This window comes from Euphorbia lathyris, chromosome 3, assembly GCF_963576675.1.
Source record: "Euphorbia lathyris chromosome 3, ddEupLath1.1, whole genome shotgun sequence".
NCBI lineage: Eukaryota > Viridiplantae > Streptophyta > Magnoliopsida > Malpighiales > Euphorbiaceae > Euphorbia > Euphorbia lathyris.
In genome coordinates this window covers 60,747,925-60,764,892 of record NC_088912.1, presented here as the reverse complement: position 1 = coordinate 60,764,892, position 16,968 = coordinate 60,747,925, and the positions used below count along the sequence as shown (strand labels likewise).

The following is a 16,968-nucleotide window of genomic DNA, read 5'->3' as shown; positions in this document are numbered from 1 at the left end:
CCTCCACTATCTTTGACTTATATAAAATGTTAATTTTTGTTCCTCACCTGTTATTTTATAATATTTGTTACATGATCTATTCAAAATACTTTTTTTTTCTTGAGACCTATTAAAATCGGTGCATCTCAACCACTGTGAATGATAAATTACTTACGTAAGAGGATAAATACAAACATTTTTAATAAATAATGGGATAAATTTTACGAAATAATAAGTGAAAGAGAAATCTAATATTTTAAAGGAAAATTTACATATAAATTCACTTTTAAAAAACTATCTACAACTATGTTAAGTAATGATTTTGAATTATATCAAACTAGTAAAATAAATACTTTTAATATATTTTAAAGATTAAAATTTATAAATTAGAAGTCTAGAATATATTTCTAGGGTTTATGATTTATGAATTGTGGTGTAGAATTTTTAAATTATGGTGTAAAATTATATATATAGAAAATAATAACCTATATATCCCAATTCATAGAAAAATTGCCGTGCAAACCAATTTACAGGTATGTGGTTTTTCACTTGCTTCGAGATGTGAACTGTGTAAATGCCATATTGAATCAGTTGATCATCTTTTCGTCACGTGTCCCGTGTCGAATAGTCTATGGAATGTTGTCTTCTCTGTTTTTGGCATACACCGTAGTAGTATGCTGACCTTTGGGAATCTTTTCCGGGAGATTAGAGTTGTCCGTTTACATATTTCTATGAGAAAAGGGTGGAATTTGGCTTCTATAACTGCTGTCTGGTACATTTGGTACATCAGGAATATGGCTATTTTTGAAAATGATCTCCCTTCAATCCAATTCCTTCAGAATCGGCTTCACTTTTACATTCAGGAACCAAAATGGATTGTCAATTTGCCAAGCCGTGCTAGGCCTCCGCCGGACCCTATCATTGTTCGCTGGTGCCCTCCGCCGTCGGGTTGGATTAAAGTTAATACCGACGGCGCGACGGATGGTGCGTCGGGTATCGCCGGAGCTGGTGGGATTTTCAGAAATTCTCGTGGTTTTGTTATTGGCTGCTATGCTATTAACCTCTCTAGTTCCTATGCGCACATTGCCGAGCTGTCTGCCATTATTTTTACAGTAGAATCTGACTGGGAACGGGGGTGGCACAATCTTTGGATTGAATCGGATTCTGCATATGCGGTGGATATGCTAAACAGAAGGATTACCATGGCTCCCTGGAAAATTAGACAAGACTGGCTTCAGTGTTTATCTAGATTCTCGAATATGAATTGCAGAATCACTCATATCTATCGAGAGGGCAATCAGGCGGCGGATCAACTTGCCCGTTTTGGCAAGACGTCTACGGCTCTTACATGGTGGCATTCGGCTCCTCATTTTTTTCAATCGTCTGTTTTTGACGATCTATTTAATGTTGCTCATGTTCGTTTTCCTTAATTTTTCTGTTTTGAACCTTTTTTATTTTCCTTTTCCTCCCTTTGTAATTTTTTTTTATTAATAATATCTCGGGTTGATTTGGTGTGTTAGGGGTGCCAACCTAGTTGGGATGTCTAGCCACTTGATCGCGTCCCAATGTTTTATGCAAAAAAATATGTATTTGGCCTTATTTTTTTTTTTTTGAAAAAATTTGACCCTATTTTAGATAGTGCTTCAATCCAAATATTTTCTCTTTTTAAGAATGCAAGTAGCAGAGGGGATTTGGGCTATATGCTGAACTGAAGTGGATCTCTCTCAAAAAGGCCGACTTTTAACTCCGATAGAGTACCCGAGATCCGAACTTGAACCCATGACTGGAACCCTATAAATACATAAGCTAACCATCTTTCTATTTCCTTTTTACTAGGGTTTACTAATCGAGCCACCAGAAGCATGGCTTGCACAATCGATTTCCGATGCCTCGACGAAGGTTTCGGCGGAAAAACCTATAAGCGGAAGCGTGAAGCCCAATCTGCCGCCGCGCTCGATGCTTCCATGGAGATCGATGAGGAAACACTTCCTCCCCCGGCAAAGCGATCGGCTGTACCATCATCAGATAATGCAGACAAGCCCGTATTTGGAAAGCCAACCTATGACGGCGTGATAGCCGGGAGAGTGTCTGGTCGGAATTGGAAGCAGGTGAGAACAAAAAGGGCTTCAGCGAAGCTGGTGAGCCGGAAAGGCACTCCGTTCGAGGAGAGGGATCGACAGAAGGAGATAAAGAGGGCGTACAGTGAAAGAATGAAGGAGTTGAAGGATGAGATAAAGAGGAATAAGGAGGATAAGAGGAAGCAGAGAGAGGAGAGAGAGAAGAGGAAGAAAGAGAATATATTGAGATCTGGGACTAAGTTGCAGAAGATTACTAACCCTAAGACATTGAAGAAGATTGCCAAGTCTAAGGATAGGAAATTGCTCAAGGTTGTTCCTGATGATCTAGTCAACAGGAAAAATAAGAAGAATTAATTTTCAGAATTTGCATTCCTTTTTTTTTTTTTTTTTTTTTTTGGGTTTAGTTGATGTAACAATCTAAGATTTTGGTATTTGAATACAATGAATGTTGTCATCTTTGTTTGATTAATACTAATAACTTACCAGTAATCACTACAAGAGCAAAACCCATTTCTGAAATGATGAAACCTGCTTGAATCCCTAACAGTAATCTCTCTTCCAACAATCTTGGAAATAAGCTTGATAGCAGCATGACAATCTGTACAGGCTCGCAGATTCTTCATTACCAGTATAGGTGATCCCTCTGGTGTGCTAATAAGAGCAAAAGCAATAGCCAAACGTTCGCTGTGATATTTAAGAGATGTTATTTTCACATCCTCATCAACATTGTGAAGATCACAAGTTGTATCTGGCACATACCCTTCCCTTTCCATTTGCTCTCCCAACATTTCAATTTTAAGCAAGATTTCCTTCATCTGTGGATGGTTTTTGTCGTTTGATGCAAAGACGTGAACCTTGTGTTTTATTTCAACCCAACTATAGCCCGCAACTTTCTTCAGTCCCCGCTCCCTCATCGCCTTCTTTATCTTCCCAACTCCATCCCACTCTCCTGCTTCTGCCAGGATATTAGACATGGTCACATATGCCGAACCATCTCTCAGCTTCTCAATTTTGAACAGTTCATTTGCTGCTTTCTTAGCCATATCATGTTTCTTATGGATCCTACAACAGTTCAGTACTGATGACCACATTATCTCGTCCGCTTCAAATGGCATTTCAGCCATCAATTTCTCTGCCTCCTCGAATCGACCTTTCCTGCATAGCACATCAACTATTGATGCATAGTGTTCCCTTTTTGGAACAATTTTGTAAACTTCTTTCATGGAATTGAAGTATTCCAGTCCGTCTTCAACCAGTCCACAGTGGCTGCAGGCTGATAAAACACACAGGAAGCTAACTGAATCTGGTCGATAACCGGACAAAACCATCTCTTTGAATGATTTAAGAGTAGATTTGCCATCTCCGTTTTGAGCATAAGCTGATATCAATGCATTCCATGATACTAGGCTCCTTTGAGGCATCTCTTTGAAGGTTTGAATTGCATCTTTTACAGATCCACACTTGGCATACATGTCCACCAGTGCACTTCCTGAATAAACACTTGCAATGAAGCCTGATCTTATTATATACGAGTGTAGCTGTTTCCCCAGTGATTTTGAAGCCAAATTTGCATAAGCTTTTAAGACAGTTGCAAAAGTAGCCTGGTCGGGACTTACATTAGCTCTAAGCATCTTATTAAACAAATTGAGACCCTCTTCCACAAGTCCTTTCTGAATGTTAGCAGAGATGATTGCTGTCCAAGGAACAGTGCTTTGACTGCTTAGTTTTACAAATATCCTTTCGGCATCCTCGAATAAACCGCATTTGGCATACATGTCAACCAACGAATTTGCCACCTGAACATCTAAATCAGCTGTTGTCAAAATAGCCTGGGAATGAAGTTGCTTACCCATTTGCAAGTCTAGTTTATTTGCTGCTATACTCAACAAGGTTGCAAAAGGGTAATTCCTCCTATCAAAATTGGTCAACTGTAACTGGCGGAAAAGATCAATAGACTCTTGGAATTGGCTAATCCATGAATAAGCAGTAATCATCACATTGTAAGAAACACCATCTTTTTCTGGCATCCTACAAAAAAGTTGCCAAGCTTCATTAACACAATCATACTTCGAGTAAAAATCAAGCAAGGCATTCCCCACAAAGACATTTGATACAAGATTGTTCTTCACAGCAAAACCATGGATTTGTTGCCCAAATGCTACATCATCCAATCCAATACCAGCAAATAAAACTGCTTGTAAAGTAAAATCAGAAGGCTCAAGACCCAATTTCTGCATCTCCACGAAAAGCTTTATTGCTTTTTCATTCAATCCTTCCTTCCCATACCCTGTCATTAAAGCATTATAACTAACAGTATTTCTTTGAGGCATATCCTCGAACATCTTATGAGCTAGATCTAACCGATGCATTTTGCAATAACAATCGACCAATGAATTGCAAATTATAATAACTGAATCATGACCCAGTTTAACAATATGAGAATGGAGTTGAAATAATTGATTCAACATTGCTGGGTCATTGCATCCTGATAATAAACTCGCAAAGGTCACATAATCAGGCTTGGCACAGCTTCTATACATACAAACTAGAAGATTAAAAGCTTCGTTAAATCGATCAAATTGCGAATATCCCCCTATTAAAATTGTCCAACTCACAGCAGTACGTTCATCCATGGTATCAAAAAGTTGTCTAGCACTGGAAAGATTGGCGGCTTTTACATAGCCGGACATCATCGTGTTAATAGAGACGGTGTTTTTTAGAGTCATTTCATCGAGCAGGAGGCGTGCCTGAGATAAGTGACCTCTTTTAAGGAGATCGTTCATCTCGTAATTCGACCGAGATGTGGTTGGGTCAAAACCCGTTTTGATGATACGGGCATCGATGAAGGTTCCCGCAGAGTTCCTCGGAGCTAAAGAGGAGAAGGATTTTATTAGGATCCTTAGATATGAAAACTTCATATCAACTAAAAAGGATAGACGCTACCGATACAAATGGCGCCAGGATCATCACTTAAACACTTCATTCACAAGAGCAACTCTGTTGAAAAACCTTCGCCTGCTTCAGCTTGCCACACATCAGCAAAAACACAATTTATAAATAGGATACCAACTCACTTATTATAAAATACTATACATCCACTCATTAATAATTTTTAACAAAATAATTAATTTAATATTTATTATTAAATAATCATTACAAAAATTGAAAGATTGCATAGCCAAGACTACAGAATTAAATATGAGAACATAATATATAAGGTTTTATTTATATAAATTTTTTTTTTTTTTTTTGTATTTTTGAATTGTAATCTAAAAATACAAAAATTACAAGAGAGTAATAATAGACTATGCTTACTTTGTTTTTGACAAAGTAAATATTACTTTATTTACTGCTAAGCTAGTGGGATCGATTAGACTAAACAATATCACATGTGTGATATTATCACCACCCTCGTTACGATCCAGGCTCACGTGTAACAAATGCCCAAACGACTCCAACAAGGCAGAATCCCTTGATGCAACCCAAGTCCAAACAAACGGCGACCCATCACCAATCACCAAAGGTTCCAAGTTTCAACACATCAAAGGACCTTCTAGAATCCCACAATATAAAAGATTCCTCTCAGGATCTTGAATCCTTAAGAGATACGAAATCCTAAGCTTGTAAGGATTCCTAAGAAGGTGACAAACCTTAAACCTAACCATACACTATAAATACACAGGTACAGACACAAGGTTCAGTATGTTAACTACTATCATTGATCATAAACTGACTTAGGCATAGGAGCGGGTTATCGGATTCTAGCCCTGTCTAACTTGCTTATTGTTTTATAGGCTCAAATACGACGTCGGATCATCATCACGATCCAAGCACGTGACCAGGTTCAAGTAACCAGTTATCATTAATGCGGTGAGCGTGGATCGAGATTATCCACAATCTTTCAGAATATTCAGCAATGGCTCATTCCGGCCAAGTCCATTCAGAAATCCACCGGGGGAACGATGAAGAGGTTGACCAACGTGTAGAGTACCGGCCCTAGTTAGACCCGCAGTACCAGCTCTTGGCGGAGAAAGTATCTCGCAAATTCACTCAAAATTTAGCGGTCATGGAGAAAGAGATGGATGATGTAAAAACCACTCACAAGCTAAAGATGGCTGATCTACAACAATAATTGCGGAAGGCTAAGGAGGGGGATAAGAAAAAGCCAGCTCGAGAGGTAGAATCTAGTGGGGAGTCCTCTGAAACCCCTAGGGCCTTCTCTCCAAGTCTGTCATATAGGCGAAGGTATTCTAGATCAATGAGCCATCGTAGGCACCATACTGGGCGAAGGAATCCGAAGGGCGATGAAAAACTTTATGGGCGAGGCAAACATAGTTCCCCATCAAAGCCCTTGAGCAACCATCGCCGAAGGTTCACAGCGGATTCCATTTCTTCTGCCAGGGAGCCAGTTTAATCAGTAAAGCAGGAAAGGAACCCAACTTCATTATCTGCTTAGCCAGGTGATGTAAACCTAAACACACTACGCAAGCAGGGGCTAAGGAAGGCTCTCCCCTCAGCAAAGAAGACATCTTGGTGCTCCTCGAGAAGAACTCTCCCCGAAAATCCGCTCCTGAGATGGATATTCGAACTTAGCGAAAACTAACATACCTCTATCGAAAAAGATTCAGAGACAACCCATGCCTCGAGGATTTTGGGTCCCAAACTTCGTACAGTATGGAGGAGTAGGCGACCTCGTTACCCACGTCAAAAACTTTCGATGGATCATGGAGGCGACTACAGCTACTGACGATGTCTTATGCCGTATCTTTTCCACTACCCTAAAGGAGTCAGAAGCCTTTTGGTACGAGCAACTACCACCCGAGTCCATCGGTAACTTCAATCAGATAGAAGAGTCCTTTATGGACCATTTCATCACCTCAGTACCGAAGGGGAAGACTATGTTGGACCTCAATCGAGCGATCCAAAATGAAAGGGACTCAATTCATCGAGAAATTCCAAGTCATGGTCATTCAGGTAAAGGAATTTAACGTGGGTGGGGCATTCGATGCTCTAGCGAGCAATTGCCGAAGCAGTTCCTTTTAGCAGAGCATTATCATCGCTCAACCAAAGGATTTCCAAGAGCTAATGAAGAGAGCCAGAGATTACACCCATTGGGACGAGCATAAGCCTAACCCGTTACTATGGAAGGAGCAACCTGGGAACGACAAGCATCCCAGAAAGGAGGAAAGTAACAGGAAAAGCACGTACAGATGGATAGGCCATGAAATCCCTTTAATGCTCCTCAGAAAGAAATGCTCCTTTGGGTGGAGGATAATAAGATGCGAATCGAATACCCACCTAAACTCAAAAACAGCCGGAGTAATGGAAAATACTGCCACTTTCACAAAAGCGAGGGCCATGAAACAGAGGACTGTCGACAGCTAGTTGTGGAGCTAGAGAAAATGGAAGAAAGCGGTAAGTTAGATCGATTCCTTAGGAGGTAGGGTGAGGGAAGCAAGAAAGAAAATACAAGAAGTAGGACGATCGGACCCCTAAGGGCGTAATTAATGTGATCGCTTGAGGTTCCCGAACCAAGAGGAAGAGGGAGGAGGCAGCCACCACTGAAAAGGTGAGGGAGCAACCATCAGACTTTTATTTTGGCAATGTTAAGAATAAGCCCGAGGGGTGGCATGATGATGTCTTGGTGATTGATGACTTTAATTTCGCTGCGCTTGTCAATTATCCACACCCTATGTGGAGTCTTCACACACCGTGTGGGATTGTTCACACGATGAATTATTGCTTCCATATGGCGTGTTATTTGTCTGTTTATGCTGAATTTTGTTTGTGTGGTTTCGTGTCTTTTTCGTTCCTTCGCCGTGTTGTGTCGCTATGAACGTTTCTCAATTGTGTAAAACTTCTCAAGTCCATAAAATAAGATTATTAAGCCCATAATTATTTATTTTTTATTTTCAATAGAAAGTAATTGAAATTGATTGAAATTAAATGAAAGTAAATAAAACAATTATTATTTGTTGATTTATTCAAAACTGTATGAATTAAAGCATCAAAACAATTTATTTACTTAAAATTACACTATAAAATATGGAAAAAAAAAACAGGATAAAACATCTTTGTCAACCTCATCAAGCTCAAAATTTTACTTATCAAGTAAATGATTTCAAAAAGCGAAAGATTGAGAAATTGATAAACCAACATCTTGATTTAACTGAGTACAAATTTCTGCAACTGAGATTTTATGAGGAGGTCTTCAGAGACACTCACGAAAACGTAAGGGTTATCGAATTCAACCTTGAAAATTCATTAAGTAACCTTAATAGGCAATATTGATTAAAATCGACTCTTCACATAAAACTCTATGCACCTCGAGAGTTCACTCAGTCATACAAAAAAAATTAGTGGTTTGGTGTTTACTCTTATTCTTTATACTTAATGAGGGTCATAATGAGTTTGCACGTTCATCCAAACAACTCTATTTTGTTAAGATAAAAAAAACTATATTAAAAATGATTCCGAATTTGAGTTGTTAAGATCAGGGCCGACTTTAGGGGGAGGCTGCCTAGGCGGCCGCCTAGGGCCTCCGATCGGAATTTTTTTCAAATTTGATAATTATTAAAATTGCAATAGTTAAAAATATGTAGACTTAGATATATAACAAAATGTATTGCTAGGCTGAATGGTAAAAGCATAGTGGGACTATTTGTGAGGGTGTGAGTTTGATTCACAGAAATGTATGTTTTGGTACTTATTTTCCATTTTCTTTTATTCCTGATTTTTTTTAATAATAAGAAGAATATGTTTCTTATTAGTATATAAAGTTATTTTCTCTTTATTTTTCACATGTTTTGTTATTATTATTATTATTATATAATTTTAATAAATATTTTTTTTATAATTTTAATTTTTTCCTTAAATCAAAATGTTAATATATATTCAATTTAAAATGACTAATATATATTGATTTACTTGTTACAATATATTTTAGGACACAATTATACTATTGAGTTAATTACATAACAACTTGTATCGATCAAATTTTTTATGGTGAGTATTTTTACAAAATCAAAATGAAAATTATAATTTAGTAGCACAACAATTTATAAGAAGGTCCGAAAGGAGGTGACAAATTTATAAATAAAAGGAAATAGAAAATTGTTTTATTTTTTTTCTTTAAAATGCATTTTCCCGACTTTTCCAACCTCGTTTTTCAAAAAAATTTAGGGTTAATTACAAAAAACTACCTTGTGGTTTCGCCGATTTGCGATGTGGTACCTGTGGTATTTTTTGTTACAAACAGGTACTCGTGGTTGTCACCGTTATACAAATAAAGGAAACGGCCCAAATTCTGTTAAAAAGCTGACGTGGCATAGGGGTAATTTAGGAAATTCGATTTTTTTAATTTTTTTAATTTTTTTCTCTCTCTCCTCTTTCTCTCTCCTTCTTCATCGTTTGATTCTTCTTCTTCTTCTCCGTTTTCTTCTTCTTCCCCCTCCCTCCTCCTCCTCCTCCTCCTCCTCCTCTCTTTTCTTCTTCTTCCTCCTCTTCTCTTCTCTTCTTCTTCCTATTTTTTTCTTTTTCTTCTAATTTTTTTTTAATTCTGGAAAATTCCAAAAATCTGAAAAAATGGTGAGTTTTTGCTCAAAGAAGAAGCTGGTTTTCGTGGCGGTGCACCGGTGGTGGTCCGGTGGCCGTCGTTGTTGGTGATATTTTAACCAAAAATCAGATCAGTTATGGCCTGTAGTTCTTCCTTTTCTGTTATCAGATTGTTTCTCTTCATTATCTCTATTTCAAGTTTGTTCTAATTTTCTGTGTTTTTTCTGGATTCCGCCATGGAAGTTGAAACAAAAAGCTTGGGAGTTTGTTATTTTTTGTTTTCAGATGTTCATGATTGAGAGTTTCTTGCTATTTGAGCATGATTCTTGTAATTTTGTGTGTTTTAATGGTGAGTTTTGTGTTTTGAGTTGTAAATTTGTTGCGTCTTGATGATATTTGATTAAATGCTTCTGTAAAATTCTTTATTTGTTTCAGATTCATTAGTGAGAATACAGAGTAATGGAATTGGGATAAACTACAACCAAATCGCCAACAATCTTCCATCTCCATCACAGGTTGTTGTTCTTCTTCAATATCTTAACATTACAAGGGTAAAACACAAAATGGAAGATGAAGAGAAGAAAAAAAAAGAAAGGAAGAAGAGGAAAAAATGGAGGAAGAAGAATTAAAGAAAGAAAGAAGAAGATGAGGAAATGGAGGAAGAAGAAGAGGAAATGGAAGAACGAAGGAGAAGGGAGGAAGAAGATGAAGTCAACCCAAGAATTAAGAAGAAGAAAAAAGTCAAAATTTATCTTTCCCAAATTGCCCCTGTGATTTAACGGAATTTGGGTCGTTTCCTTTATTTGTATAACGGTGACAACCACGAGTACCTGTTTGTAACAAAAAATACCACAGGTACCACATCGCAAATCGGCGAAACCACAGGGTAGTTTTTTGTAATTAACCCAAAAATTTATACTGTTGGACTCGTCTTAATTAAACGGTCATTTTAAGATCCATGAAGCTCAAGTAAAAAAAAATTCCGGTGAACGGAATCCGGGTGGACGTTTTCCGGCAAGCAACAAAGTGTCCAGAAAATTCTCAAAAAATTTCAAAAAATGTAAAACATTATTCTAAGAAACTTTAATTCTTGGGTCGAAGCGAGATTTCTTACGGTGTAGTCCCAATAAAACTTTTTCCTTAATTTTATCCATTTTACATGCTTCAACAATTTGTTGGGTAAAAACTGTAAGGAATCTCGCTTTGAGCCAAGAATTAAAGTTTCTTAAAATAATGTTTTACATGTTTTGAAATTTTTTGATAATTTTATGGACACGTTTTTTGTCCTACTTACGTTGTTCCAAATCAATGTACCATTTGTTCCAACATAATACTTATATTGTTCCAACAGAAAATTGTTTTATTTCTTTTCTTTAAAATACATTTTTCTCACATTTCTAACCTCGTTTTTCGAAAATTTTTATACTATTAGACTCGTCTAAATTAGACAGTCATTTTAAGATCCCTGAAGCTCAAGTAAAAAAAATTCCGGTGAACGGAATCCGAGTGGGCGTTTTCTGGCAAGAAAAAAAGTGCCCAGAAAATTCTAAAAAAATTCCAAAACATGTAAAACATTATTCTAAGAAACTTTAATTCTTGGGTCGAAGTGGGATTTCTTACGGTTTAGTCCCAATAAAACTTGTTCCTTAATTTTATCCATTTTACATGATTCAACAATTTATTGGGTCAAAACTGTAAGGAATTTCGCTTTGAGCCAAGAATTAAAGTTTCTTAAAATGATGTTTTACATGTTTTGGAATTTTTTGATAATTTTCTAGGCACGTTTTTTATCCTACTTACATTGTTCCAAATCACTGTACAATTTGTTCCAAATCAGTGTACCATTTGTTCCAACATAATACTTGTATTGTTCAAACAGAAAAATATTTTATTTCTTTTCTTTAAAATACATTTTTCGGACATTTCTAACCTTGTTTTTCGAAAAATTTTATACTATTAGACTCGTCTAAATTAGACGGTCATTTTAAGATCCCTGAAGTTCAAGTAAAAAAAAATCCGGTGAACGGAATCCGGGTGGGCGTTTTCTGGCGAGAAACAAAGTGTCCAGAAAATTCTCAAAAAATTCCAGAAAATGTAAAACATTATTCTAAGAAACTTTAATTCTTGGGTCGAAGCGGGATTTCTTACGGTATAGTCCCAACAAATTGTTGAAGCATGTAAAATGGATAAAATTAAGGAAAAAGTTTTATTGGGACTAAACCGTAAGAAATATCATTTCGACCGAAGAATTAAAGTTTCTTAGAATAATGTTTTACATTTTCTGGAATGTTTTGAGAATTTTTTGGGCACTTTTTTTCTCACTGGAAAACACTCACCCGGATTCCGTTCACCGAAATTTTTTTTTACTTGAGCTTCATGGATCTTAAAATGACCGTTTAATTAAGATGAGTCCAACGGTATAAAATTGTTTGAAAAACGAGGTTGGAAAAGTTGGGAAAATGCATTTTAAAGAAAGAAAATAAAACAATTTTCTCTATCATCTTTTTCATTTTATTTACCAATTTGCCACCTTGCCCTTTTTAATTATCATCAAAACTACGTAGTTTTGTTATGTCACACAATAAGCTCATTGTCACAACTTAAGCTTTTATCACATTGGATCTCACCCCTATATATATATATATATATATATATATATATATATATATATATATATATATATATTGGGCTTATATGGAATGAGCTCGGTATTCGAGTTTTATGACGTGATTTAATAAAAAAATATTTTTTTTGTAATATAACATATTGAGTTAATTACATAACAACCTATACCGATCAAATTTTTTAGGCTGAATATTGTTACAAATTTAAAATGAAAATTATAATCTAGTAGAATAATAAATCGTAAAAAGACTAAAATGTTTATGGACCAGTCCTGAACATAGACCGTGAGTGCGATCGTCTAAGACCTGAGCCAAAATGGTCTCAAATTGTTTTTTTATTGTATATATAGTAATTTTTTTAAATGACCAAATAATATGATATTTTAAATCTAAAATATGTCCAAATTTCTATTTTAAACTTTTAAATACAATTTTTTTTTTATTAAGAGCTTCTTTATCTCTTTTTTTTATCTAGATCCATAAAAAAAATCAGGACCGACCCTGCCTAGGGCCTCTAAAATACTGGAGCCAGCCCTGGTTAAGATAAAAAAAAAAAAACCTATATTAAAAATATATCCTATCTATAGCCATGTGTGTAATTATTTACACAAAGAGCACAAGTTTGAGGTTTAACCCGAATAAAGTTCATTGGTATCTACATAATTTAATCAATACTTTTGTGATGCTTCACATTGTTCTACATTTTCCCCATGTTTTTTTTTTTTTTTTTTTAACTTTAAAGATCAAACATTTTCATTTTTATGTTTATCTATTATGATGATTGCGATTTTTTCTTTTTTTTCCTCCTTTAAAAAAAAAGAAAAAGAAAAGAATTCCACTTTGTTATAAGTTTCTGATACTATTATTATTATATGATTTTTTTTTTTTTGTTTTTGAAACATCATAATATAAAATTAATACACCTATAAGTTTATCCTATTTGTCTTGTCTCAACTAAATTATTTATTTTGTATCGTAGTGGAAGTTTTTCTCTGGGTTATCAAAATAAGTAATCATTAATTGATAGGTGTTGGTAATAGTAGTTGTAAAAATTCAAAGGAAATGGGGTTGAAAAAGTGCAAGAGTGATACTGGTTATTGAAGTAAAGATAATTACAAAAAATGTGTATATTGGCCTAGGGCAACCCAATTTTGCCCCAATTATAAATGTATCATATAATTCAAACAATTAATTTGATTATTCTTGTAAGTTATCATCTTCTTCATTATCATTCCAAATCCAGACTCTTTTTCATGGCCTCATAAACCAGGTAAGTGATGCTTGCAGATGGAACAACTTTTAGCATATTAGGAAACAACCCTTTGTAGAATCCCCTAATCCCTTCACACCGAAATGTTTTCCCAAACACATCCCCCATTCCCTTGTACGCATTGCCCGTATGAGCTTGCATTCTGAGAATACCATAAACAATCACCTCATCTTTAGTAATCAAATGAATTAAACTACAACAGGATTCAAATGAATGAAACTATCACATATTTTACCTCGTTCTCACAACCTGCAACGGGTAAACACAAGTTGCTCCGAGAGCTCCAGACATCATCCCACATCCCAGTTGCACAAGAGGACCAGGCTCTTCAAAACAAACTCATAGTTTTAGAACAAAAGGCTTCAAAAAAGTAAATATTTGTTAAGAGAAATGAGGCCCGCCTTACCACTGTCTTCAAGAATGTACTTCTTGGACATGTCCTTTAAGGATTCATATGCAGCGAGATCAATGCCTGCATAAGGAATGATTCCAAGAAGTGATGGAACCAGGCCCCTATAAAATGCCCGGGCTCCTTCTTGGACCCATATATCCCTCCACAGTGCTGCCAGATTAGGATTTTTCCCATTTTCGCAAGCACAAGTTTGTAATCGTGTTTTTACAAGATCCATTGGATATATTGCAGTTTGTGCCACTGCACCAGCAAGACCACCGGCCACAAGACGCTCTGTGGTACCAATACTAGCCTTGTCTCCTTTTCCTTTAGATCGCATAATGATGTCCTTCAGCATTTCGTAAGTGTAGAATCTGATAGCACTTTCTGGTGCTACTTTCAAGACGTTTAATCCGTTTCCTCTGAAAAATCCCAACATACCCCCTTCCTTCCATATATCCTTTACTGCCGGCATTACACGAGCATTTGTCGTTTGGACTTGCAAAACAACCTTAAGACGATCAAGAGGTGCAGTTGCTGTACGAGATGTTGCTCCTGCTACACCTCCGGCAATTAGATATCTGTATGCATGGATGTGCTTGCTGATTCCTGCCGGGACGACAGCCTGTTCACCAATATCAACCACACAAACTCTTTCTAAGTAATGATAAATGTTTTCAATAGTAGCTTCATGAGGATACAGAAGAAGGAAATCTCTCCATTCTTCAAATGTTATAACACCATTGTTATCTTTGTCCACTCTCTCAACAAAACGAGCCAGCTCCTCATCGTCAAGTTCGATTCCTAAAAATGAAAGACTGGTATGGCTTATAGAACGAACCAACAAACATATTCCCAATTGTCTATTAACTTTGATCAAAATCAAATATTAGAAGAAAACAAGAGCACTCTCAGTGGTTTTGACCAAAAATCAGAATGGCAAACGGCATTACGTTTAAAGCACTAAAAATGTTAAAAGTTGTGTGATAAAGCAACCTTGACCAGTGCTTCCATGGAGCAGAGAATATCAGAATAAATACTGACTCGCATAATTTGGCATGATACTTTGTTCTTCGCCTATCAGACAGTGAATGAAGACCAATTGACATGATAGTTTTCTCTAAGCAGTGGAAAGAAGCAAAAAGAAAATACTTTCCATAAAGCTTTCCATATTCTGCCAAAGAGATGCAAAAAACTACCTTGTTCAAGCTCTCTTAACCACAAACAGAGAAGGAGATTAGGTTTTTAAAATTGCCAGAAACAAGCAAGGAATTGACTGATAATGGTGTCAGTAGCACTACCATTTGATTAGGTAGGGAAATAATGTTCAATTGACTGATAATGGTGTGATCACTTGGATGACAAATAAAAACATACATAGCATAGCATAAACCACAAAAGGGAAAAAATGATTAGCAGGAGGAAAATTACCTGCCCTAAGAAGTGCATCATACAACTCTTCGGGCAAAATGCAACCATTATGTTCAACATCAATGGCTTGAAATATACAATATAGTTCAAGCTCCTTATCATCCATATATCTCTTGAACTCCTGGTAATCAACACGACCATCCTGATTGGCATCACACACATCCAACAAATCCTTAGCATACTTGTAATCCGCAGGTATTTCTAGTGCAGATAGCCCCTTCTCAATCTGGTTATAATCCAAATAACCAGAATTTGAAACATCAAACATATTGAAAAGAGATTGAATCCTCTGCTCTCTCTCTTCTTTAGTCTCTCCAAGCGCCAACTGAACATGCTCCATCGTCACTGGCCCTGGTTTTTTAACTGGATTACAGCAATTGGGTTTTTCTTCCTTACCATTTTTGGGTTTTTTCTCCATTTGAGACTGTTTACCTTTACTCAAAGGAAAGCAACCTATCTGTATGCACTTTTATTTTAGAAAGAATGACGTACGATAATGGAATTTATAGACAAAAAGAACAGAATTAAGACCCAGAAAATAAAATTCTTTTACTACGACAGATAGTAGAAAGGTCGAAAGCTGTTGGAGAATCGAAGTAGTCAAGAGTTTTCTAATTCAACGCGTAAAAGTACAGAAACCGCAGCAAGAGAAAGAAGAAGGTACCAATTGACCTTGAGAAACGGAGTTAATTCAATTCAATCCCCACCGACCGGGGAGTTTGCCGGAGCATAGATGGTGGATCGGCAGTCACATCGGGCTTCAAAACGGTGCCCCTCCCACAAAAAGGAAAAAAAGAAAATCCTTTCTCTTCTGTACTGGATAAAAATGTTATGCTAATCGAATGGAGAGAGGAATGAGAATTTGTAACAATTTGTTTATTTAAATTAATTATTGGAAACGCATAATCTGATTCACGGTGGATTGATGTCTTTTAGCCATAGAAGATTCTCCAATTCTTTTCACATGCTCATCATGCTTTCTCACCGCTCTCACCAATCACATTTGCTAAGAAGAATATCTTACTTATTCATGATATAATAAAAAAAAAAAAATTACTAGTAAATTTCGAATTAAGCAATTAAAAAATGAGAAAATTACAAATCTAGGTCAAATGGGAGGCCCATTTACATATTTAACCCATTTACTTAACCCACTACATATCTAGACTGTTTTTATGTGACTTTCCCGTAATACCCCTACCCTTCCCACTTCCCCTCACTCTATCGGTTTCTCTCCCCTGTTCTCCTTGGTGCGCGAAAACGGTTTGGCTCCTCCATTAATGATTTGAAGACTTTTGATCTTCCTATTTGCCTTTAAATTACATGAAATCTGCACCATGTTTCCAAATCACAATGAAGTTCTCTTTTCATCTCTTGATTCTGCAACTTCCTAACCCTAGAAAACGAAGCCATGGTTCTTCATCTTCCTGTTCGTTAATTGGTTTCTTTCTTCTTGTTACCATTCCAGAAATGGTTATTCTACGTTATTTCCGTCGTTCTTCCCAGTTTATCATATTGTTAGGAGCGAAAAATGTAAGTATCTGCTGTTTTTCCTGCGTTTTCCATGAATTCACTTCGCGTAGTCGATGAATTCGCGGAGATCTGCGAAGAGAAAGAGTCTGAAACGTATGGATCTACCTC

At 36.4% G+C, this 16,968-nt stretch overlaps 3 protein-coding genes across 4 annotated transcripts; 1 reads left to right on the top strand and 2 right to left on the bottom strand.

Moving 5' to 3' along the window:
- The first annotated feature begins 1,798 nt into the window (after nucleotides 1–1,798).
- On the top strand, nucleotides 1,799–2,513 carry LOC136224563 (rRNA-processing protein CGR1). The gene has a single exon (XM_066012920.1). It carries the CDS (start codon nucleotides 1,842–1,844, stop codon nucleotides 2,409–2,411), a length of 570 nt encoding a protein of 189 aa, XP_065868992.1. The 5' UTR covers nucleotides 1,799–1,841; the 3' UTR covers nucleotides 2,412–2,513.
- Nucleotides 2,514–2,536: 23 nt separating this feature from the next.
- LOC136224561 (putative pentatricopeptide repeat-containing protein At2g01510) lies at nucleotides 2,537–5,085 on the bottom strand. Its single transcript, XM_066012917.1, has one exon. It carries the CDS (start codon nucleotides 4,973–4,975, stop codon nucleotides 2,537–2,539), a length of 2,439 nt encoding a protein of 812 aa, XP_065868989.1. The 5' UTR covers nucleotides 4,976–5,085.
- Nucleotides 5,086–13,275: 8,190 nt separating this feature from the next.
- Nucleotides 13,276–16,323, bottom strand: LOC136223582 (calcium-dependent mitochondrial ATP-magnesium/phosphate carrier protein 3-like). 2 transcript variants are annotated; one of them, XM_066011668.1, is made up of 5 exons: nucleotides 15,992–16,323; nucleotides 15,328–15,784; nucleotides 13,912–14,700; nucleotides 13,741–13,831; nucleotides 13,276–13,647 (listed from the first exon to the last, which is right to left on the bottom strand). In XM_066011668.1, the coding sequence occupies exons 2-5, from the start codon at nucleotides 15,743–15,745 to the stop codon at nucleotides 13,464–13,466; spliced, it is 1,482 nt and encodes a 493-aa protein (XP_065867740.1). In that variant the 5' UTR covers nucleotides 15,746–15,784; nucleotides 15,992–16,323; the 3' UTR covers nucleotides 13,276–13,463. The 2 variants fall into 2 exon arrangements, with proteins under 2 accessions (XP_065867740.1, XP_065867742.1); XM_066011670.1 differs by having other exon boundaries at nucleotides 16,000–16,323.
- Nucleotides 16,324–16,968: the final 645 nt, after the last annotated feature.